The following is a 25,674-nucleotide window of genomic DNA, read 5'->3' as shown; positions in this document are numbered from 1 at the left end:
GAGGGGCAACAACACCTGATACACACAACCTCCAGAAAAGTACAAAAGGAGATCTTTCACGATGGGCTGAATGGCCTCTTTGTTGTATCACTGTAGATTCTATTCCCATAAAACACAGAAGAAATTAGACCATTTAGCCCATTCCCAAACAAATAAAACTTAGAATTTTGTTAAAAATCACACATCAGGTTATAATCAAACAAGTTTATTTGGAAGTTGCTTCCAAATAAAACTGCTGGTCCATAACCTGGTGTTGTGTGATTTTTTTTTTATTTTGTTGTGTGATTTTTAACATGGTCCACCCAGTCCAACAGTGGCTCCTCCACATCTAACAATTTGGTGTGACGAGTAACACGTGATCTCAGACCTATACTTAAACTGAGTGAATAACCGCTTCCTCAGACTTCGTGGCGCTGATTATGGAGGTCCAAGATGAACCAGCGGATGAGGCCCATCTTGTCTTCTGATGACTCTCCTTGTTAACAGTTCCCGATTATCGGGGCGGGGGGGGGGGGAAACACACAGAGAGAGAATCTCCAAGTCTCACGAGAGGAGCCGTTGATGGAACCTCCTCGTTCCGCGTTGATGCACAGTAGCCTTCCCCGCGCGGGACCTCGAGAACGCGCACCTCCCCACGTCGATGCACGCACGCCAAAATGCCTTTCAGGGCGGGCACAACCAAACCCGATAACCGGAAACGTCGTCATCATGATTGACCCACTTATTGGCCAATACCATGCCGATCCGACAGGCGAAGGGGCGGTGGGATGGTGTCTCTGGCCCAATCGGCTGCACGGTACTGCGAGGGAGTGAAGAGGGGGGCGGGCTGGGTTTTGTGCCCGGCGCTCAAGGTTGGTTGAGCGGCGGTCTCTCCGGCGGTCGGGTATAGGGATGTAAGTGGGGGACTGAAATGGCTGCCGAAAAGAAGCCGGAAGGTAAGGGGCAGAAGAGGCGGAGGTGGGGGAGAATTCCAGTGTGCAAACAAAACACTGATATTTAATTTTTAATTGTGATGACAACCTTCGGGACGACGAGAAAAAGCTAAATCTGACAGAACAAGGGGGTGTGAGGCGCTGCGAATTGAGCGAAAAACGGTTTAGCTTCAATAAAATTATAGCTGTGTGAGATATAGAGAAGAACAAACGGTTTTCTTACAGATATTGAATAAATAGCTCAATGTTCTTTAATCTCATCAAACTGTCACTTTTGTACAGAAGGGAAAAATATAATTTTAAATAAAATGAAATGTATAAGGTTGTGTGGTTTTTGATGTCGGTAAAATCCACAAGAGGGCGGTAACGGATTGTTTATCTGGTGTGAAAGTGATTTAACTCCTCTATCACTTCGATATTGAAATACTTTAAGTAATATTCCCCAAAATAACGAGGAAGATCTTCATAGACAACGGAAAATCGCACGGCACGAGTAACGAGTTCATATTTTAGTTCGGGTGCAAATTTCCCGAAAAACACAAAAATTAGCTATGCATAGTTTGAACAAATGTTAACTAAATCTGTATAGAAAGTAATTGTTATGAGGAAATTTTGTTTCTTGATTTCAGTGATCTTATTTCAGGGATAGCAGTTATTTGAGGCTCCTGAACGTTCATTCAGCATAACTCTCCGTTGCTAGAATTTATAAACTTATTAGGAAGTTTTTCTTTGAAAGTACAACTTGAGAAAAGTAGTGCACTTCAAAAAAGGTTATGTGAAAAGGTCATATTCAGGATTGAATTGTCTACTATTTTATGCTTTAAAAAAGTCACAACTTCTAAATATTCAAACATTTAATGCCTTTAAAATGATAGTTATGAAGGTGTAATGAATCTCTTGAAAGTTGACTTTCCATAATAAGAGAACAGTTTGTAATTTCACTTTATGCACTTTGTGCAAATGAAAAAGAAAGCCATGCATGATATCGTAATTTTGAGGTAAATTTTTGCCATTATATTCGCATGTTATGCAAAGTACTGATTATATTGGTATACTTAACCTGCAGTTTTGTAGTATTTGAAGCCTTCTTTGCGGACTTTATAGAAAAAAAGCAAATAACACAGCAAAATGTAATACGTTACTTGTAGATTCATCTACTTTGTGATGCTGCAGCAATTTCCAAGAACCTAGGGCAGATTACTTACCGTATCAATTTATTAGTAAATGATATTTCTATTTTTTTGAAAAACTAAAATCACTCAAACCAGTAACTGAGAAAATAGTTCTTGAATATATTGTCCAGTTTTTTTTGTGTTGAGGTGAAAATGTTATTATATCAATCTAGGAATGGAAAGTCTTTATTATAGTGTGTTGTGTGCATGGGGACATCTTTGTAAGCTTTTTATAAGTCTGTATTGATTATGCACATAAAACTCTTAGGGGCTTTAACCCTTTGTTTTATTGGTGCTGTATGACACGCAGCATGTCTCATGAGTAACATGACATAGATGCAATTGGAATGTTAAGAGACCATATGTTACGTAATGTATTGCCTCTTTTCAGGAAACAGACTTTTGTCGTACCTGTGTATAACTTATCTTGAAGATTTGGATTCCTGTCAGAATATTTATACCAATATCAATGTTGTAAGCCAAGGAATGTTTTGATGGCTGCCAGAATTTTTCTTCTGTCCCTGTGGCTGCAGGTTATGCTTGTATTTAAATGACCAATTTCTCAGTCAACAAAAGGGCCAGGTCTCAAACTCAAAGACACTGATTGCTTTTTAAGCAATTTTCTCTCACTGTTCTAACATTGGAACACCTTATGGTATTTCTGTCAGACAACAAAAGCAATGAATCAGCCATTCAATGGTAGTCTGTGCATTATCTCTGTCAAGCTGTCAGGTTAAGGAGTCCTTTTTGTAGTTTCACCTATTCTCTGGAAACTCCGTACTGAGTAATTATATCACTGCTGTTAATGGCAGAAATACCTCTGAAACTAATGTTAAGTGTGATTTTTGTTTTGTGTTGATGGTAATCATGGAAAGTAAAGAAATTGCAGTTATTAATACACTACATTATAATAGGGAATTATTGTTGCAAGTCCAAAGATCAAACTCCAATCAGAAAGAATATTGTGGATCCTGGAAATATGAAATTAAAACATACAATATTGGGAATAGTTTCTGACAACATTTGTGGAGAGAAAGAGATAACATTTTCAGGTCTGTGAGCTTTCATCAGTTTTGGAAAGGCTTTTCTGAAAGAAAAACTAACCATATGATTGCTTGGGGAATTTCAGGAAAAATAACTCCCTTTTTGACTCCTTCAGCATGCCATATGTCCCCATATGATATTCTTTTCCATTTTGTGATCTGATACATAATTTTATTCCTTGTGCTTCAGAGCTGTGGAACTTCTCACTTCCCACGGGTTTTCCTGCCTTTCTGCACTCTTTAAAAACCCAGACTTTTGTGTTACCTAATCCTTCCTTTGTTTGTCTTCTGTCCTCAGCCTTGATGATACTCTCTACTGTGAGCCTTTGTCAAGTTTAAGTTTTTTAATAGAACAAAAAAAGGAAATAATTCACTGGTTTCAGTCCTACAATGGTTGTCAGCAGCCTAATGCAAAGTGTACTAGTTCAATCTGAAAAATTGATATTTTTGAAAATGTTGAGTCTTTAAATTTTGTGCATTCGAAGTAGATGTATGTTAGTGATGTTGATAAATGTTTAGATTTATAAAATTTTAGTTGTCAAAATATGTTGACAGTGTGATTTATTTTCTCCCCCCACTTCTCATGATTAGAGAAGAAATAAGTCCTTTTTGTGATGGTTTGGTGATGACTCCTTTGTTGGTTTGCCATTTCATGATGGCCATTTACTCGAGGTTTTATTAGTTGACCTAATTTAATTGCTGTTCTGAAAATTCTTATTTCTCTTTTGCCATTTGTCAGAGCTGACTACCTCTTGATAATTTGGTCAATGATTCATTCTTAAAGTGTTAGCCAAGACAGAGAGCAATGGGATTGTCACAGCAAGCATTCCTGACCTCTCAAGTCCACATTTCCTAATCAGGGCCATGGTTGATCTCCCCACTGGCCCTGTCTCCTTGAGCTTTATGGTGCTGAGACCAATCAAAAGTTTATTTTTAGAATGTATTTCATATAAAATGAGCTGTTTCATGGATATTAGTAAAATACGATGCAAGTTTAACTGTAGGATTATAAAAGACTCCTTAGATTTAAAAATTGGATTCTAGAGCGTGGAATTGGTTGCTTCAGCAGTGATTTCTTTGTGGGTGTCTTTGCCCTTCTTGACACAATATAACAGTTACCAAACAGGTTAATGAGTGTAGCAGCATATTGGCATTGCTCCCAATTTACCAATGTAATTTGTTTCTGTATCACCAATATCAATTAGGTGACTAGAATTGCAATGAAGCTCGTACAACTGCAAGTGGAAATCTTAGTTGCCTAGTGGTGGAAAATTTCAATTGCAGTGGATATGACAGTGTAATAGTTACTGCACAAGTGAGATCAAATTCATCTATCCACTCTTGATGTTCCCCTTATCCTGCTAAGATATAAAATTTAAAGCAGAAAGTGAAGTTGTTAGTGTGGAAGACTAATTTGGTAACTTTTTCTTTTGTCGGCATTTGTCTTGCACTGCTCCTCTCTTACCAATCAAAGTGCATGTTGATCAGAAATGTAATTTTTGAAAACTTCAAAACTTGGTTTAATTTGATTCATATTCTAAAGCCTCAAGTAAAGGTCATTTACAATGTGTGTAGTTCATGAATTTCTCCAATTGGTGGTAGAATGCAGGTTATTATAATTTAGCACCTTATAACAGCTCTCTCGTTTGAGCTAGCTGCAGTTTTAGCACATTTTATAGGTGGTTGAACTATCTTGTGTTTTAGAATTGCATTGCCAACTTTAATTTGCTTTTTCAAAAAAAAATCTTGTCCTTAGTGTAACTATATGCTAAAGGCTGTAATACAATTCAGGGTGAAGTTCTGCATACTTGCTGTAGCTTTGCATGGGACTTCTGACAAGTTTGCAATAAGTATGCTTTTAAATAAGCTTTTACAAAACATCAAGTTTAATATTTTTTCTTAGTGGAGCAGTTTATTTTGTTTTTTTTTTGTTGATAGAAACATATACTGTTATTTAATACCAAAATATAATAGACTTGGGTGAGTGTGGCCTTGGACAAGAGGCATGCAGTTCCACCTTCATTGGTGAAAGCCAGCTCAGCATGCCAGAAAGCTAGGCTTACAATTCAACACAGCACAGAAACAGGTCCTTTTTTCTAATCCTTATTTAGACCCTGTAGTTATTGCCCATGCATAGTTTCTATCCCTCTGTTCACGTTCTATTCATGTATCTATCAAGATGTGCCTTAAAAGTTGCTAATGTGCCTGCTTCCACTACTACTACTGGCAGTACATTCCAGGCACTCATCACCATCTATGTTAAAAACTTTTCCCCACACTTCTCCCCTCGACAACTCCCTCCTCCTCACCTTGAACATGTGCCCTCTTGTAGTTAACCTTTGCACCTTGGGGGCGGGGGGGGGGGTAAAAGTCTCTGACTATCTACCCTATCTATGCCCCTCATAATTTTGTAGACCTCTATCAGGTTGCCCATCAACTTGTGTGTTCCTCCAGCAAAAACAGAGTTTATTCAACCTCTCCTCATAACTAAAACCCTCCAGACCAGGTAACATTTTGGTAAATCTTCTCTGCACCCTCTCCAAAGGATTCTTGTTCTTGTGGCAGTATAGTGACCACTGATTATTCTTAATTGGTTTAATGTATTAAAATACCCTCTCTGAACGATTGAAGGTATAGAGTTTCATTTTCATTCTGCTCTGGGTTAGCTGATATCAGCCAGTGTAGCATTAAAGTGCTGAAGTAGCTCTTAACCTCTCTAAGGTGGGGAAAAGTAGCCAGATGTCTCTTTCCTCCCCGTATTTTTTTCTAAAAATGCAGAAATGTGACTGTATTTAATGAAGATGCAGTTCTAATGCTCTCACTGATTGAATAATCTGTTGACAATTTTTTTCCAGGCTCTCAAGTGATGGGGGAGCATTTGAGAGAAAAGTAGCAAAAATAGAAATACTTACTAGCAGATTCTCCAGTCATTAAAATCTGAATCAACGAATGTGAGCTCCTGCTACTTCCAAAACCTGTAGTAGGATTGCACCTATGAAAGCCTGTATCTGATATTCAAGAATAAGTCATCATTCACGTTCAGGGATTCCATTGATTTTTAAGGCGTGTAACCTCAGTATTCTTTTATAATCAATAAACAAAACATCGTGTGTGAGACTTAAATTACATCTTTTGCTTTCCAAGCTGATCAACCTCTTCCTCAAAAATGAGTTTGTCATGTTTTATTGACTCCTGTTGGACAAATGCTGCAAATTATGTGGAACATATTTTAATGTTAACCTAAAAAATGTCAGTGATTTATAAAATGGGCCTATAAAGCAACAATATGAATTAATATAGTGCCTCTTGAAAGAAATACACGTCAAACCAAAAACTGTGACCAAAACCTTAGTTTTAACATTGATCTTGAAAGGAAGGTGAAGAGTCATAGAAATTGGAATTGATAATGGAATGAGAATGTTTGGGATCAGGTGCAAACAGATTTGGATCAGCTGAGATTTACATGAAAGCACTGATCAGATCTGGGGGTACTAAAGGTATGAAAAAAGGTTTCGAGAGCAGTTGGATGAAATTAGTTTGGAGGCCAGTACTGTTTGGAAGGTGCATGTAGGTGCTAATTGTGGGGAAATAGAAAATACAGTTGAATACTCACTTGGATGTTGAGGATATTGAAATTGTATGACTTAGAATGAGTGGCTGGAGAAAGAGTGTCTTGGGGCCAAATGATGATGGCTTTGATCTCAATGTTTAGATGGAATAAGTTGTAGTTCATATTTTGAAGAATTTCAGGCAAGCACTCTGATCACAGTGGCAATGACATTATTGAAAGTGGAGATGGAGAATTAGTGTTATCAGCATATGTGTAATGAAACATCATATCTATGGGTGCTAGAAAAGTGCAGTAGGCGGCCAGTAATAGTCCTTGGGTGGTATTGGAAGTGATGAAGTGGCAATGAGAATAGAAACCAATGTGAAAGATGTTCTGACACCTACAAATAGGTAAAAGTTGAACTATGCCATGTTCCAAGGGACTAAGTTGCAATGAAGAGGTGTTGGAAGGAGAGAGTATGAGCTCGTTAAGCTAAAGATTGCATGAGGACTGGGGTGTTGCACCATTGTTACAAATGATTGTTCCACAAGTGAATAAAAACATGGATGTCATTGGTCAGCATTTGTTGTCCGTCCCTATTTCACCTTGAAAGTGGTAGTGAGTTACCTCCATGAACTTCTAATCCATGTGCTATAGGTTGATTCACAGCACAGTCAGGGAGGAAATTCCAGGATTTAGACCCTTTCATAGTGAAGGAGTTCGAGGGTGGAGAGAGGAACTTGCCAACGGTGATGTTACCATGTATCTACTGCCCTTATCTTCCTAGATGGAAGTTGTGTGTTTGGAAGCTGCTGCATAACAGATTTTGGGTGAATTTCTGCAGTGTATCTTGGAGATGGTACACACTGCAGCAACTAAGCATTGGTGGTGGATGGAGTGGATGTTGTGCCACTGCTTTGGCCTGGATGCTATCGAGCATCTTGACTGTTGGAGCTGCACCTATCTGGGCAAGTGTGGAATGTGTATCACACTCTGAACTTGTACCTTGTAGTTGGTGGACAGGCTTTGGGGAATCACTTGCCACAGTTTTCCTCACCTCTGTCCTGTTCTTGTAGCCGTTCTGTTAATGTGGTGAGTCCAGTTGAGCTGGTCAATTGTAACCCAAGTGTGTAAAATTAGGATCCAACATTAACTTTGAAGCTGATGATAACTGAGCTGTTTATTCCTGATGAAGGGCTTTTGCCTGAAACGTCGATTTCGCTGCTCGTTGGATGCTGCCTGAACTGCTGTGCTCTTCCAGCACCACTAATCCAGTAGTTTATTCTCACCAGTCATGTTTTAATGGATTGAATAAGTTGGCTTCTGTTGCAGATTGTGTTATGAAAAAGTGATTTTTAAAAAAATAAAAATCACTTCATTTTATTCATGATTTTTTGGGAGGAATTTAAGATTTTTATCCTGAAGCTCCACTTATTTGATGAAAAACTTTTTGTGGGGGATTCAGTGGTAGCACCATTGAAGGACAGGGGGCTATGGTTAGATTTTCTCTTAATGGATATGGTTATTACTTTGCCACATGTCAGACCAAGCCTTGATATTGTCCAGATCTTGTTGCATTTGAACGTGGACTGCTTCAGTTTCTGAGGAGTCACGATAAACTACACAACCAACCATTTTGATATTATTTGCTTCCCAAACCTATTTTGAGGAAAAGGCCTATTTTTAACCAGCTTGGTAATTGTGAAACAGCAGTGGCTGCAGATGTGTCACTGATCATGGTTGAAACAATTTAACAATGTTGCTGTCATTGGTCACTGCTATGTATAAGAAATTTTGCAGAAAATTTATTTTGTTTGAGAGTTTAACAATTAAGCCTTCTGACTCAAAATCTGACAATAAAATAATTTGCAGTTAATAGCCTGTAAATAATGAAAATGTATGAAAGGTCTATGGTTTATGGATATGGTTAATTCTGATATGTTATCCATATAAAGTTGTCAATCTGGGCGTACATGAACATTTCATGTTCATGCACATCTAACTTGGGCTTTAGGAAGTGTTGGTGTGAATATGAGCCTTTAAAGTGCCTGGATGATTCTAAGTTATTGCCAACATGGATTAAACCCAATTTTAAGTTATTATTACAGCACTCGACAGTATCAGAGTAACCTTTAACAAATGTCCCAGGAGTGAAGTTAAAACTATCTGATAAGTGCACTGCTTAGAGAATATCTCATCCGCCATGAAAGTTCCAGTGTGATCTTTGGTCTCTGCTGAGTTAGCTATTCTTAGCCATGTGATGATATGGGAGATTTAATTAGATCTCTGGTCAGGGATGCAAAAATTAACACACTATTTCTGCTTCTCAGTTTAATTCAGTGACTTCTGGTTTTCAAATGTGTGTGAATGTGTGCACATTATGAAGTACATGATGGATTCGGCATGAGAATATCTTGGTCTGGAGACTGCTCAACTAACCACTTCCCTTGAATGATGTGTAAAGGGCAGCTAATGTCCACACAACCCTATGCGGAATGATGCATTGCCTTTGGGTGGGTGGGGAGAACAGTTGGTGAGATAACAATGTAACCAGTCTATCACCCTCAGGCTTGGTTCACTGCCTTGTCAATGTCTCGACAAGTGAGTCATGTCATGTACATTATTTTTCATGAAAGAAACATTCAGTGAAATAATATGATTCTAGCCCATTTAATTTGTTAAAAGATCTTTGGAATATTAGTGCTATTGTGTTGACAAACTTTATTTTTGTGTAAGTTTTGAAAAGCAAGTTAATTTAGTTTTTTGAATGCACACAATACATTTGAGAATCTCTGATATATGGTTTTATGTTTTAGTATAATTTTTTGTTTTGCACCAAGAAGTGCATTATACTATTATATAATTAGGTGTATAGGACAGCTAGTATCTCTGACTTTGAGAACATATGGGGCACTGAAGCCTTCAAGTTCCAAATAGAATTGAAGCCAGAAGTTAGAGGCACACAGCAAGGAAACAGATCCTTTGGCCCAACCAATCCATTCTTAGCATAATCCCAAAATAAACTAGCCCCACCTGCTCCTGGCCCATATCCTTTGAAACCTTCTTATTGATGTAATTATCCAAATAGTTTTAAAAATGTTGTAATTGTACCCATATCCTCCACAAACTCAAGAAGTTCATTCCATCTGCGAAATAGTGTAAACAAAAAAGAAGATAATTACCCTCGTCTTTTTAAAATATCTTTCCTCTCTCCTTAATGTGCTTGCTAGTCTCGACATCCTCCATCTTGGGGGAAAAGACAACTGCCAGTAGCTCTATCTGTACCCCTCATTATTTTATAAACTTCTATGTGGTCTCTTAACATCCTATGCTCCAGTGGGACAAGTCCTAGCCTGTCCAGCCTTTCTCTATAACTCAAACCTTCCAAACGTGGCAATATCCTGATAAATCTCTTCTGAAACTTCTCCAACTTAATATTGCCCATCCATAACTTGGCAACCAGATCTGAACACAGTGTTCCAGAAGAGGCCTCGCCAATGTTCAGTACAACCTCAACATGACTTTTCAACTTTTTCATTCAAAGGACTGAGCAATGAAGGCAAGTGTGGCAAATGCTTTTTTAATGACTCTGTATGTGATTAAAAAGTTCAAAGAATTATGTACTTGAACTCCTAGGTCCCTCTGTTCTACGACACTACCCAAGTCCCTACCATTAATTGTCTAAGTCCAACCCTTGTACCAAAATTCAAAACTTCGCATTTATCCAAATTGAACTCCATCTGCCGTTTATCAGTCCATTGTCCCAATTGATCAAAATCCCTTTGTAATCTTAGAAAACCTTCTTCACTGTCTACTATGCCACCAATTTTGGTGTCATCTGCAAACTTACTAACCATGCCTTCTATATTCTCAACCAAATCATTTATATAAATGACCAACAAAGGACAACCCAGAATCAATCGCTGTGGAACATAATTTTGTAAACCTGTATAAGGTCACCCCTCAACCTCCGATCCAGGTAACAAGGCCACAACCAATGCAGTCCCCCTCTCTCTAACTGAAACTGTCCATCCTTGTAAATCTTTGCTCACTCTCAAGTTTAACAATTTTTTTTTCTACAGCATGGGGACAAGAATTGTATACAGCCTAACTTTGTGTGTGATTATTATCAGTGTTAAAGATGTGATTTAATTGGATGCTGAGCCTGGAATCATTTAAATGATTTTTTTTCTTGTTCTCAAATGTTAATTTTTCAGTTAATCTTAGAAATCAGTAGTATTTTAAAAAAAAAGTAGCATACTACTTAAATTGACAATGACTGCAGAACTCTGCAGTGCATGTAGTGAATAAGTCTTGAGTGACCTTCGTGAAAAGTCAGCATGTGGATACTGCAACTGATTAGGAAGGCAAACGGAAAATTAAAAATAATGTAGAACTGCTTTAGTGAATGGTTTCACAAAATATTATGTATTTACATTATAAAATGTTGTTTATTGCAGTAAGTACATGGTTTGTTTTGTGCATTTTAACTTTTTTTAATAGTGTGTGCATAAGAGAATTTGCTCAGTTTTAGGAAGAGGTGAATCAGCAAGAGACTGATTTCTATATGGAATAAGGTGTTTACTGCAAGGATCTGAGAGCAGAAAGAGAAACAAGTCTGTAGTCCGATAAAGCAAAGATTCGGGGAAACGTAGAAGAATAACTCTGGAATTAACCTCAAATTGACTTGAATTTCAGGGGTCTTGAGCTTTTTTAACTCAAAGAATCATAGAATTCCTGCAGTGTGGAAGCAGGCCATTTGGCTCATTTGTATTCACCCCTACCTTCTCCCTGTAACCCTGCATTCCCATGGCTAATCCACCTAGCCAGCACATCTTTGGACTGTGGGAGGAAACTGGAGCACCTGGAGGAAACTCATGCAGATGCTGGAATGTGCAAACTCCACACGATTGCCTGAGTGGTTGGTGGGGGGGGGGTAGAATCAAACCTGGGTTTCTATTGCTGTGAGGCAGTAATGCAAAGCACGGAGCCGCCATGCATTTTGTTAAATATAATTTAAGAAATTTATGAATGGAATGGCTTTACTTTTAAAAGAAAACACCTAATTGGAATATTGACAGTATTAAATAACTTAAGTTTGTTTTATGTCTAGCATGTATTGAATGTTATAGTGATTGGGACAGACTAAACAGAATGCAAGCTGGATTCCTATTGTTATGACATGGAAGTTGAACCCCTCTGCCAATTAAAACTAAAACACCTAGAAAAGTTTACTTCTCCTTTATAATTTGTTTAAAAATGTGAGTGAAAGAAACCCCTGATTTCCACTGTTTAAAGAAAAAGAGCCCCTTTCAGGTGACGAGGTCTCCAATTTAATGGGTAGTTTGCTCTGGCTAATTTTCAAAACTCCCTTCCTTTCTATGTCCCCAGTATTGTACCCGCTTATTGGTCTGATGTTGGTAATACAGTAAAATTTAAATTCAATTGGTTTTTGGTATCTTGGGCATAAATTTAATTCAAATTGGTTGCCTTAACATCTGAACACCACCCCAAGCTGATTGTTACATATAATCAGTTCTCTGCACCTGTCACCTAGTCACAGACACCTGTCCTGTCGCAATCTCTCAGTTCAGAAAAAGCACCTCTCTTTCGAAGTGACCATATACTCTTATGATTTTGTAACACTATCATCACCCCTCTTAGAGTACTGAATCCCATGCCACCACCCCCCCCCCCCCCAACACTCATGCAGTCTAAATCAAAATTATCAATAAGAAATCCATTATTCTTTCAGAGCTAACCATTTAAAATTTCTGATTCCATTCAGGATTTACTTTAATGAAAAATAAATTTCAGAATGGTAGTCCATGTGTGATCCACTAATCCATGTGTTTCTTTGACTTGGGTTTATCATATCTTAACAGTCATAAAGTGCTTGGAGGACACATTGTCCTTGGTGGTTGCAATTGCCATATTGCCAGTGGTAAGATACAGTTGCAACTTAGCTATCCTTTCGATGAGATGGGGTGAAGGCAAATTATCATGATTTTTCTGTTGGCATTGTTATGATGCATAGAGATAAGTAGAATAATTGTGGAAAGATATCTGTTCAGTTTTTTAGACACACTTTCACAGAACAAACCAGTTCAAACTGTTGCTTTGTTACACAATCTATTTGTATTTCTTGCTTTTTATATTTGTATACATTTGTTTAAGCAGTTTATTGCTATTTCAAGTTTTGGTCATACTTGATTTTCTGCCATTTTCATGAGCTGCGAGAAATTGACAAGACAATAGAAATTTCCATACAATCAATAGTGTTCTGTTTGAGATCTTGGAACAGAATTAGCAAATGGACTGCAGCGATTTAAGAAAGCAACTTAGCACCACCTTCTCAAGGGTGTTTAGAGATGAGCAATAAATTGGCCCAGTCAGTGAAGCCCACATCCCTTGAATGAATGAAATAAAAGCTACAAAGCAGTTATTGAGCAGATTGTTGATGAGCAGGTGCAGTCAGCATGCATGATATTTTTATTTTTTGAGTAACTGATTATTGAAGTATATCTTTCAAATTATTTATTGAACTACAACTTTTGATAGAATTTGGAAGTTTTCTGAATGAGTTAGAAAAACAGAAGTTCTAATATATGTAGTTGGTGGTCTGTGCTACAGAGTGAGCCATTATTATTGAAGAATATTTCTTGTACAGCTTCATGTTGATTTCAAAAGCTCCTCTGATTCAAGTATTCCTGTTGTATGACATGCCATTATGCTGTCAGTGACTTTGGTGCTTTGATTAAAGTTTTAAATGTATAGTAATTCATGAGTAACTTGCTGATATATATCCAAATTTTTTGGCATCTCCTGTCTTATATGTTGTATTTGGGGCACAGTTGGATTTGTAGTGAGGTGTATTCAGATGTGTTTACTGCTATTAAATTTTCTCAACAGGCATACTAATCTGTTTTGTTCATGTTTTACCAATCTGGTGGACAGATTCAACAAACATTGTGGAATGGATGGTTACATCTATGACTATGATTAGTGAATTTGTCAACAATAAACCTAGACATGAATCCAGGGAAAAAAAAACCTGTTATATTTTCTTTCAATCTACTTAACTCGCAGGTGAAATTCTCAGTTTTTAGCGTTGCTTTTGTGCATCTTCTCCATATGGGCAATAAAAGAGTATGACGGTAGCATCTGCAAATGAGGCTGCCTGGAAGGAGGGGTTTTTAGAACTGTATGTATTTCTCACTGTTAGAAAGTATGTGCTTGGATTACATTGACTTTGTAGTTATTTTTACTTATTAAAAAGCAATACAGTTTTTATTCTGGGCAAACCTAAAGCAATCTTCTTGATATTTGGAGGAGAAAATCCATTTGTCTGAGTCAGAAATGAGAGAGAATTACTGCTTCACTTTGGTAAATGGATGGAAGACCTCAATAGAGCTCCCATGTAAAAAGAACATAAGTTGATAGTCTAATTTGCATTGTGAATGTCTGCATTCCTAAATAAAGTAGTGCTATAATTACAGAAAATGTTTGTGTTGTAAGAAAATTAATATGCCTGTTGGTCTAGAACTAGAAAAAAAGATGTCATTGGTGATTCTGAGATTTAGGCACTAATTGTTTGGAAGTCTTTAATTTGGGTCAAAATACATGTGTAAGGGTCAGATTTGAACTAATGGACCAAAGGAGAAAAACGAAATTCAAAACGCAGCAGGCAATGCTGAAATGATGCCTGTGAAGTGAACTGAATTTATGTATTCTTTCTAGTAGGTGTGAATCTTTGTGCAAAACAGTCAATTATGTATCAGTATTGACTGATTTGGACTTGGAAGCCATGTATGTCGTAAGTTTGGTAAATAGATGTGCGCATTGGAGATTGTCCTTCTGATGTTGACATGAGGAAGTATTGTTATGATATATAAGGGATGTTTTCCTTTTAACTGGGAATGTTTGTTTAAAAATGAAAGGTCATTTAATTTTCAAGCTTTGGTTGTCCCAGATTGTGGTACTTGTATCACAGTCCTGTTAGTGTGAAAAAAATTTACACACTGATTACATGGAGTGTTTGTGTTTTTCTGACATCCACAACCAGGAAATAAACTAAACTGAACAAAATTTAATTTTACAAGATCTACAATAAAACATTATTTGCTGCCCTTGTTTTCTTTTGCTTCTGTTGACAATTATAAACTAAGTGAGCTACTCATGTGACATTTGTCATGACCTGAGATCCCTTAATGTAGTTAGTGTTTTGTAATTGCTTTTGACTATCTATTGTTCTGGCTGTATTGTAAGTATATGTTCATGTAATGTTGGATCTTTGAAGTAACAAAAAAAAATCTTGCATTGATGTCAGTAAGAAATAAATACACTGTGACCAGCAGTTAAAGTTTTAAGAGTTTGAGGTGGGATAAAAAAAATGACATTGAGCAGTATGAACAGTTTGCAGTACAACTTAATATCCCTGCCTTCGGAAAGAGAAATTGGCGATGGTTATTATTCCTCATGACCAGCCAGTTATTTGTGGATTCTGAATGAAGATGAGATCACGTTTCTGGTATGATACACTCAACTAGCAGAAATTATACTGGTTATGATTATACTCAATATTTCAGCTTGAATCTGACAAATGATCACCATCAGAGTCAGTTACAGAAGGATGACTTCATAGAACTGTACCTAAATAAGGAGTCAATACTTCTTGAGGTTATCACAACAGTAATTGGTATTTATAGTGAACCCTTAATGTAATGGAATGTCCCGAGTGATTGAAGACAGCTGGACCAGAACAGACCTTGTTAACTGAGTTACTTTTTCTTTAGTTATCATTCTTTGATTCTAAATGTTTTTCTACTTCCTTGGAATTCCAGACTGTTACAGAAGTATAATTCCATTGATGTTGGTCATTCTTTCTTACCTTGGCCAAATGACATCACAGGACAGTTAGGTTTTAAAAACGTTGATCCACACTGTGATGTTTATGCACATGACCAAAAACTCAGGTAAATTTTTAGGAGCATTATAAAGAAAGATAAACATAGAGAGACTTATGGAAGGAATTTCAGAGCAGGCATCGTTCAATCTTTCACTGTTTAGAATGAAGGTTTGGGAGTTTCAGACAATGCAGTTAATTATGTATGTAAATAATGCATTCTCCGTATTATCTTTTTTCACCTTTTGTCTTTTTCCTTTGTTTTCAGTCCAAAATATGAAGCAATGTGAGTGATTCATTTGCAGAGGTAATAGTGTTAATGTTCCTTTTCAATGTGTGCAAAAGTATACCTACCGGGAATACCTATTTCCTGCTCTCACTTTGTTTGTGAATTGAATAAGTTCAAACTTCTCTTTACTTTAACTTATGTCCCGTTGAATATACTAGGGTCATAGAGATGTACAGCATGGAAACCGACCCTTCGGTCCAACCCGTCCATGCCGACCAGATATCCCAACGCAATCCAGTCCCACCTGCCAGCACCTGGCCCATATCCCTCCAAACGCTTCCTAATCATATACCCATCCAGATGCCTCTTAAATGTTGCAATTGTACCAGCCTCCACCACTTCCTCTGGCAGCTCATTCCATATATGTACCACTCTCTGCGTGAAAACGTTGCCCCTTAGGTCTCTCTTTTTTTTAATATATCTTTCCCCTCTCACCCTAAACCTATGCCCTCTAGTTCTGAACTCCCTGATCCCAGGGAAAAGACTTTGTCTATTTATCCTATCCATGTCCCTCATAATTTTGTAAACTTCTATAAGGACACTCCAGGGAAAACAGCCCCAGCCTGTTCAGCCTCTCCCTGTAGCTCAGATCCTCCGACCCTGGCAACATCCTTGTATAACTTTTCTGAACCCTTTCAAGTTTCACATCTTTCCGATAGGAAGGAGACCAGAACTGCACGCAATATTCCAACAGTGGCCTAACCAATGTCCTGTACAGCCGCAACATGACCTCCCAATTCCTGTACTCAATACTCTGACCAATAAAGGAAAGCATACCAAACACCGCCTTCACTATCCTATCTATCTGCAACTCTACTTTCAAGGAGCTATGAACCTGCACTCCCAAGGTCTCTTTGTTCAGCAACACTCCCTACGACCTTACCATTAAGTGTATAAGTCCTGCTAAGATTTGCTTTCCCAAACTGCAGCACCTCGCATTTATCTGAATTAACCTCCATCTGCCACTTCTCAGCCCATTGGCCCATCTGGTCCAGATCCTGTTGTAATCTGAGGTAACCTTCTTCGCTGTCCACTACGCCTCCAATTTTGGTGTCATCTGCCAGCTTACTAACTGTATCTCTTATGCTCGCATCCAAATCATTAATGAAATGACAAAAAGTAGAGGACCCAGCATGATCCTTGTGGCACTCCACTGGTCACAGGCCTCCAGTCTGAGAAACAATCCTGCCACCACCACCACCCTCTGTCTTCTCCTTTGAGCCACTTCTGTATCCAAATGGCTCGTTCCATGAGATCTAAACTTGCTAATCAGTCTCCCATGGGGAACCTTGTCGAACGCCTTACTGAATTCCATATAGATCACATCTACTGCTCTGCCCTCAGACTTTCCAAATACATGTACATCCTGTCCCTCCGGTTTCCCTCCAACAACTTGCCCGTCACAGAGGTCAGGCTCACCGGTCTATAGTTCCCTGGCTTGTCTTTACCATACTTCTTAAACAGTGGTACCATGTTTGCCAACCTCCAGTCTTCCGGCACCTCACCTGTGACTATCGATGATACAAATATCTCAGCAAGATGCCCAGCAATCGCTTCTCTGGCTTCCCACAGAGTTCTCAGGTACACCTGATCAGGTCCTGGGGATTTATCCACCTTTAACCGTTTCAAGACATCCAGCACTTCCTCCTCTGTAATTTGGACATTTTGCAAGATGTCACCATCTATTTCCCTACAGTCTATATCTTCCATATCCTTTTCCACAGTAAATACTGATGCAAAATATTTATTTAGTATCTTCCCCCATTTTCTGTGGCTCCACACAAAGGCTGCCTTGCTGATCTTTGAGGGGCCCTATTCTCTCCGTAGTTACCCTTTTGTCCTTAATATATTTGTAAAAACCCTTTTGGATTCTCCTTTATTCTATTTGCCAATGCTATCTCATGTTCTTGTTTTGCCCTCCTGATTTCCCTCTTAATATACTCCTACTTTCTTTATATTCTTCTGAGGATTCACTCGATCTATCCTGTCTATCCCTGACATATGCTTCCTTTTTCTTAACCAAACTCTCAATTTCTTTAGTCATCCAGCATTCCCTATACCTACCAGCCTTCCCTTTCACCCTGACAGGAATATACTTTCTCTGGATTCTTGTTATCTAATTTCTGAAGGCTTCTCATTTTCCAGCCGTCCTTTTTACTTGTGAACATCTGCCTCCACTCAGCTTTTGAAAGTTCTTGCCTAATACCGTCAAAATTGGCCTTTCTCCAATTTAGAGCTTCAACTTTTAGATCTGGTCTAACCTTTTCCATCACTATTTAAAAACGAATAGAATTATGGTCACTGGCCTCAAAGTGCTCCCCCACTGACACCTCAGTTACCTGCCCTGCCTTATTTCCCAAGAGTAGGTCAAGTTTTGCACCTTCTCTAGTAGGTACATCCACATACTGAATCAGAAAATTGTCTTGTACACACTTGAGAAATTCCTCTCCATCTAAACCTTTAACACTATGGCAGTCCCAGTTGATGTTTGGAAAGTTAAAATGCCCTACCATAACTACCCTATTATTCTTACAGATAATTTCCCGCTGACTATTGGGGGGGGGTGTTCTATACTACAATCCCAATATGGTGATCATCCCTTTCTTATTTCTCAGTTCCACCCAAATTACTTCCCTGCATGTATTTCCAGGAATATCCTCCCTCAGCACAGCTGTAATGCTATCCCTTATCAAAAATGCCACTCCCCCTCCTCTCTTGCCTCCCTTTCTATCCTGCCTGTAGCATTTGTATCCTGGAATATTAAGCTGCCAGTCCTGCCCATCCCGGAGCCATATTTCTGTAATTGCTATGATATCCCAGAACCATGTTCTGAACCATGCTCTGAGATCATCTGCCTTGCCTGTTAGGCCCCTTGCGTTGAAATAAATGCAGTTTAATTTATTAGTTGTACCTTGTCCCTGCCTGCCCTGACTGTTTGACTCACTTCTGTTCTGAGCTGTGCCCGTCTCAGATCGATCTCTTTCCTCACTATCTCCCTGGGTTCCACACCCCCACCTTACTAGTTTAAATCTTCCCAAGCAGTTCTAGCAAATTTCCCTGCCAGTATATTAGTCCCCTTCCAATTTAGGTGCAATCCATCCTTTTTGTACAGGTCACTTCTACCCCAAAAGAGATTCCGATGATCCAAAAATGTGAATCCTTCTCCCATACACCAGCTCCTCATCCATGCATTCATCTGCTCTATCCTCGTATTCCTGCCCTCACTGGCTTGTAGCACTGGGAGTAATCTAGATATTACTATCATTGAGGGCCTCCTTTTCAAATTTCTGCTTAACTCTCTGTAATCTCCCTTCAGCATTTCAACCTTTTTCCCTTCCAGTGTTGTTGGTTCCAATGTGGACAATGACTTCCTGCTGGCCCCTCTCCCCAGTGAGAACATTCTGCACCCTCTGAGACATCCTTGATCCTGCCACCAGGAGAACAACACACCATTCTGCTTTTTCTCTGCTGGCCACAGAAACGTCTGTCTGTACCTCTGACACAATTGATCTCTTGGAAGCTGACGTACCCCTCTTGCATTAGAGCCAGTCTTAAGACCAGAAACTTGGCTGTTCGGTGTACGTTCCCTGAGAATCTATCAGCCCCTACATTTTCCAAAACAGCATACCTGTTTGAAATGGGTATTTCCACAGAAGACTCCTGTCCTAGGTGCTGACCTCTCACCCTTCCTGGAATTAACCCATCTATGTGACTGTATCTGAGACTCCCAACCCCTTTTCTATAATTGCCATCCATCACATACTGTTGCTGTTGCAAATTCCTCATAGTTTCTATCTGTCTCTCCAACCGATCCACTTGATCTAAGAAAACGATGTTTTGATTTCAGAAATGCCAGCCACCATCTGAAACTTTCCTGGTGTTCTTAGTGGCTGTTATTTATGTGAAACTCTGTGGTGAGGACTGAGAGACCGCTGATCTTACAGATAAGCTTTTCTTATCTGTTTCTTCCCGCTGTCTGTTATGGATCAGGCCAGACCCCCTCAAGGTTTCAAGAAAGTAACCCAGACCCTAACTTTGTTCGTTGTTTTAAGCAGATGTGTAGTGGATATTTCAGGAGAGATGCAGCTGGTCAAACCACTTCGTTTTAAACAAAACAGAATTGAGTTAAATTACAGAATGAAACCTAAACAAGAGAACAGAGTACCGAACAACTTAACCTATCTGAAAACACAACAGACTATTCCAACTTAATGATGCTGTCCCAAATATTTGCAACATTCCACCTTAACACCAGTTGGCACAAAAGGTAAAATCAAACAGGATCTTAAAGGCGAGAGAGAGATGGCAGAGGGATACTGCATGGAACACCTTCCATTTATGGAGGAACCTCGATTATCTGGCATTCAATTATCCGAATATCGGATTATCCGGCAAGAATGCTAGGTCCTGATGCTTGGCTAAACTGTTATCTGGCATTCTATTATCCAGGGTTCGATTAACCAAACGAAATATTCTCCGCCCGTGTCATTTGGATAATCAAGATTCTTCTATAGTTGTTTCTCCGATCTGCAGCCTCAGTCTGAACTGACTGCTTTCAGTGAACAGCCAGACTGTTTAAACCAAACCAGAGGGAAGCTGAGTTGGGAGAACTGGCTACTCCCCTTTCTTTGTACAAGTTTTTTTTTGAAAACTTGAAAACATTCTCAAGTAGATCAACTCTGGACATTTTGGAGTCTGTGTCTTTATGACCTCTTGAAGAAAAATCAAGGGCAACCATTGGTGTCTGTGCAGCCACTTGATTTGGTTCTTGGGCTAGTGGTTTTACAGGCTTGTGTATGGACAGTGCAGCAGAAACATCCAGCCTGTGAAGAGAAAGCAAGAATCTTTCTCTTCCTCTGTGTGAAGTAAAAGATTTTTCTTAGTGGCTAATTACTTTTCCTTCCCATTCCTCTGTCAACTTTTCTTTCTGAAAATTTCCTGTTGAATGGAACAACCACCTTCAGAGTCTCTGAAAGGATGAGTTCTTGACCAAAGACTGATAATCAGTATGCCTGCAACCTTGTTTCATGGCAAAGACTCAAAAGGAACTAAAAGAATATAATTCATCACTGGTTGTAAGTGGTGCTATTAAACAATATTTTTCTTTGTCCTGTGATAGCATTCATGTCTGTTTGTTGTCTATGTATTCATGTTGTATATGGGACATTGGTGTTGCTGGTTCATTAAACATTTAGGAGCTCGTCCCTAATTGCCCAGAGGCCCATGTCAAGAATATTACCGTGGGTCTGGAGTCGCACGTAAACCAGATCAGGTTAGTACAGCCATTTCCTTTGCCAAAGGACATTAGTGAACTTGATTTTTTTTTCCACAATTGACAATGGTTTCGAGGTCATCATTAGACTGTGTTAAATTCAATGACCATCTGGAATTAAATTTCAACATCTGTCATACAAGGCTTTGAATCCAGGACCTGAGAAAATTACCTGGGTCTGTGGATTACTACTCCAGTGATAATACTATCAAAAACCGTCACCTTCCATATCTGTGTCTGAAAGGCCATTTTTAAAAAGGATAAAGTTTAAATTGTACAGCTACTGATTAGCGATTGAACTTGTCTATTTTGCTATTGGCTTAAAACCAGTTTGATTGCAATATGTAGTTAATTCCTTTTCAGTGGAGAAACCTGATGTGTCCAACCTTTTTTAGCCTGAATTACAGTTGGGTAGAATTGGGCAATTTGTAGGTTTTAATCAGATGTTCACGTTTGGATGGCTCAGGGAATAGTAGGGCTTGATTACCTGAGATACTGGATTAGTGGTGCTGGAAGAGCACAGCAGTTCAGGCAGCATCCAACGAGCAGCGAAATCAACGTTTCGGGCAAAAGCCCTTCATCAGGAATAAAGGCAGTGAGCCTGAAGCGTGGAGAGATAAGCTAGAGGAGGGTGGAGGTGGGGAGAGAGTAGCATAGAGTACAATGGGTGAGTGGGGGAGGAGATGAAGGGGATAGGTCAAGGAGGAGAGGGTGGAGTGGATAGGTGGAAAAGAAAATAGGCAGGTCGGACAAGTCAAGGAGGCAGTAACTGAGCTGGAAGTTTGAAACTAGGATAAGGTGGGGGAAGGGGAAATGAGGAAGCTGTTGAAGTCCACATTGATGCCCTGGGGTTGAAGTGTTCCGAGGCGGAAGATGAGGTAGTCACGGAGGGAACAGTCTTTGCGGAAGGCGGAAAGGGGTGCGGAGGGAAATATATCCTTGGTGGTGGGGTCTTTTTGGAGGTGGCGGAAATGTCGGTGGATGATTTGGTTGAGACATTGGGGAGACTGGGCGCCTCCTAGCAGAGCGCTTTAGGGTACATCACCGAGACACCCGCACCAATCAACCAAACCGCCCTGTGGCCCAACATTTCAACTCCCCCTCCCACTCTGCCGAGGACATGGAGGTCCTGGGCCTCCTTCACCGCCGCTCCCTCACCACCAGACGCCTGGAGGAAGAACGCCTCATCTTCCGCCTCGGAACACTTCAACCCCAGGGCATCAATGTGGCCTTCAACAGCTTCCTCATTTCCCCTTCCCCCACCTTATCCTAGTTTCAAACTTCCAGCTCAGTTACTGCCTCCTTGACTTGTCCGACCTGCCTATCTTCTTTTCCACCTATCCACTCCACCCTCTCCTCCTTGACCTATCACCTTCATCTCCTCCCCACTCACCCATTGTACTCTGTGCTACTCTCTCCCCACCCCCACCCTCCTCTAGCTTATCTCTCCATGCTTCAGGCTCACTGCCTTTATTCCTGATGAAGGGCTTTTGCCCGAAACGTTGATTTCGCTGCTCGTTGGATGCTGCCTGAACTGCTGTGCTCTTCCAGCACCACTAATCCAGTATTTGATTTTCAGCATCTGCAGTCATTGTTTTTACCTTGATTACCTGAGTGCTGCTCCAATTAGTTATGACAGTATACAATGTTCTTATTGGTGAAGGATTGAGATCAGAGGATACAAAGTTCAGGCAGTTGGCCAGAGAATCGATAGTGACATGGGGAACATCTTTCCTGTGCAGAGATTCAGTTTTGTTTTTAGACCAATGATGCATTATCTGAGTGTATGGTGGAGGTAGCTTCAATTTAAACATGCAAAAGGGTGTTGTATTATTAGAAAAAGAAACATCTGTAGAGTTGTGTGGGGATAAATGTAGGAGGAGGCACTATTTCAGAGCACTAGCACAGACGTGAAGGGCTGATTGTCCTCCTGTGCTTTTGTCAATCTTTGATTCTATGATTTCTTTGTTTTCCTGTAATCTCAACTGGTCACAGGAAAATAATGATGTGGCTATTCCCTTTTTTACCTTGCCCAAGTTGTTGTTCAATTCTGGGGTCTTTTGACTTTCTGCCTGGTCATGCTCACATTGATGTCCATGCATGTATATTTCTAGTGTGATTCATCAGTCGTGGGAGCTATTATGGATTTCTTTTCACTTTTTATATGGTACTAAGGCCAATTGTTAACCTTCTATTTTCCTTGGTTGAGATCAGCAATCAAAGATGGAGGCTTTCAGGCCTGTATGGCTTACTGCTTCACATAGCAGTAATTATTTTTATTCACCACTGGATATTGGCATTTGAAATGTTTGTAGTGTTAATTTTTCTATGATTTGCCTTGGGGGTGGAAATTTTGTTGTCTGAAGCACTTGGATGCATGTGAGAGGATTGTGCCTGGGGAGCTTTCAGACATTGATCAAAAGGAATTGTCGTATAGAGCCAAAAATGATTATTTGAAACCAACTGATGAGCTCTTTTGTCAACATGAGTTATTAAATCTAAAAGTTTTTCCTGATTTAATGCATGACAAACAGTTTGTCTTGAGATATGGAAACAATCAACTGGCTGGCCAGCCATTGAAAATATTATACACTTAAACAAAACCCAAGTACTGTGGATGCTGGCGGCCAAAATATGAACAGGAAGTGCTAAGAAACTCAGCAGACCTGGTAGCATTTGTTGCGAGAGAAACCAATTAACGTTTCAACTCCAGTATGACTTTCAAGTTGACTTTTTTTTCCCCTTACACCTGCTGAGTTTGTGCAGCACTTTTACTTTTTTAATTGAAAATATGGATCATAGACTGAACAGGTTACTTGGTCTGTAAATTAGCACAGTTTTTATGGATACGATTCGCTTGTTAATGGGATGGTCCCCATTTCTTAAATGTTCCTCTTTTCAAGTATCTTTTTAAAACAAGGATTATTGAACTTTGCTATGGAAATTTCTATTTTGTAATTGTTATGTATGTAAAGCTTTTATTGCTATTATAATGTACAAAATGTGGATACCATGATACAGAAAGTGGTGCATATGTAACAAAGGGAACGTCTGGTTCCAAGTGATCGATTTGTGGTATGGGACTCTAGTCAGAGGCACAGACAGATGTTTCTGCGGCCAGCAGCAAGAAATCAGAATGGTATTTTGCTTTCCTGGTGCCAGAATCAAGGATATCTTGTAGAGAGAGCTGAATGTCCTCCTAGGGGAGAGGGATCAGCAGGAAGTTGTTATACACATTGGAACTAATGACATTGGAAAGGAAAGGATGAGATTCTGTAAAGAGAATATAGAAAGTTAGGCAGGAATTTTAAAAAGGAGGTTCTCGAGGGTAGTAGTATCTGGATTCCCCCGATGCTATGGATTATGATAGGAATAGGAGGATAGAGCAGATGAATGTATGACTGAGGAGCTGGTGCAGGAGAGAAGGGTTTACATTTTTGGATCATTGGAATCTTTTCTGGGGTAGAAATAACCTATACAAGAAGAGTGGGTTGCATCTGAATTGGAAAGGGCTGAATATACTGGCAGGGAGATTTGCTTGAGCTGTTCGGGAGGATTTAAACTAGTAAGGTGGGGGCCGGGGGTACCCAGGGAAATAGTGAGGAAAGAGATCAATCTGAGACTGGTACAGTTGGGAAAAGGAGCGAGTCAAACAGTCAGAGCAGGCAGGAATAAAGCAGAGAACGAAGTAGGACTGATAAACTACATTTATTTCAATGCAAGAGGCTGAATAGGGAAGGCAGATGAACTATGCATGGTTAGGAACATGGAACTGGGATGTCATGGAAATTACAGAGATGTGGCTCAGGGTTGGACTGGACTGGCAGCTTAATGTTCCAGGATGAAAATGCTATAGGAAGAATAGAAAAGTGGGCAAGAGAAGAGGGGGGAGTGGTGTTTTTGATAAGGGATAGCATTATGGCTGTACTTTGGAAGGGTATTCCTGGGAGTACATCCAGGGAAGTTATTTGGGTGGAACTGAGAAATAAGACTGGGGATGACCACCTCATTGGGATTGTGGTGTAGGGTTGCCGCCACCCCCAACCTCCCTCTTCCCCCAGTAGTCAGCAGGAAATTGAGAAACTAATTTGTATGGAAATCTATTATCTGTAAGAATAATAGGGTGATTATGGTAGGGGATTTTAACATTCCAACCATAGACTGGGACTGCTGTAGTGTTAAGAGTTTAAATGGAGAGGAATTTAAGTGTGTCCAAGAAAGGTTTCTGATTTCAGTATATGGATGTAGCTACTGCACAAAGTGCAAAACCTGACCTTATCTTGGGAAATAAGGTAGGGCAGGTGACTGAGGTGTCAGTGGGGGAGTACTTTGGGCCAGCAACTATGATTCCATTAGTTTTAAAATGGTAATGGAAAAAGATCGACTAGATCTAAAAGTTAAAGGTCAAAAGGGGAGGAAGGCCAATTTTGATGCTATTGGGCAAGAGCTTTCAAAAGTTGATTGGAGGTGGATGTTCGCAGGTAAAAGGACGGCTGGAAAATGGGAAGCCC

General features: G+C 39.5%; 1 protein-coding gene across 7 annotated transcripts in view; it reads left to right on the top strand.

Annotated features, from left to right (window-relative positions):
- Window positions 1–830: 830 nt before the first annotated feature.
- camta1a (calmodulin binding transcription activator 1a) overlaps window positions 831–25,674 on the top strand; it is a 1,308,418-nt gene continuing 1,283,574 nt past the window's right edge. For 5 of the 7 annotated variants that reach the window (XM_072586311.1, XM_072586310.1, XM_072586307.1 and 2 more), the window contains exon 1: window positions 831–935. In XM_072586311.1, the coding sequence (XP_072442412.1) occupies window positions 911–935 (25 nt within the window). In that variant the 5' untranslated portion in view covers window positions 831–910. The remainder of the gene's footprint in view (window positions 936–25,674) is intronic. The other 2 variants (XM_072586308.1, XM_072586313.1) reach the window with 2 other exon arrangements.

This window comes from Chiloscyllium punctatum, chromosome 16 (assembly GCF_047496795.1).
Source record: "Chiloscyllium punctatum isolate Juve2018m chromosome 16, sChiPun1.3, whole genome shotgun sequence".
Lineage (NCBI taxonomy): Eukaryota > Metazoa > Chordata > Chondrichthyes > Orectolobiformes > Hemiscylliidae > Chiloscyllium > Chiloscyllium punctatum.
The sequence above is the reverse complement of the archived record's forward strand: the minus strand, read 5'-3'. Positions and strand labels throughout refer to the sequence as shown.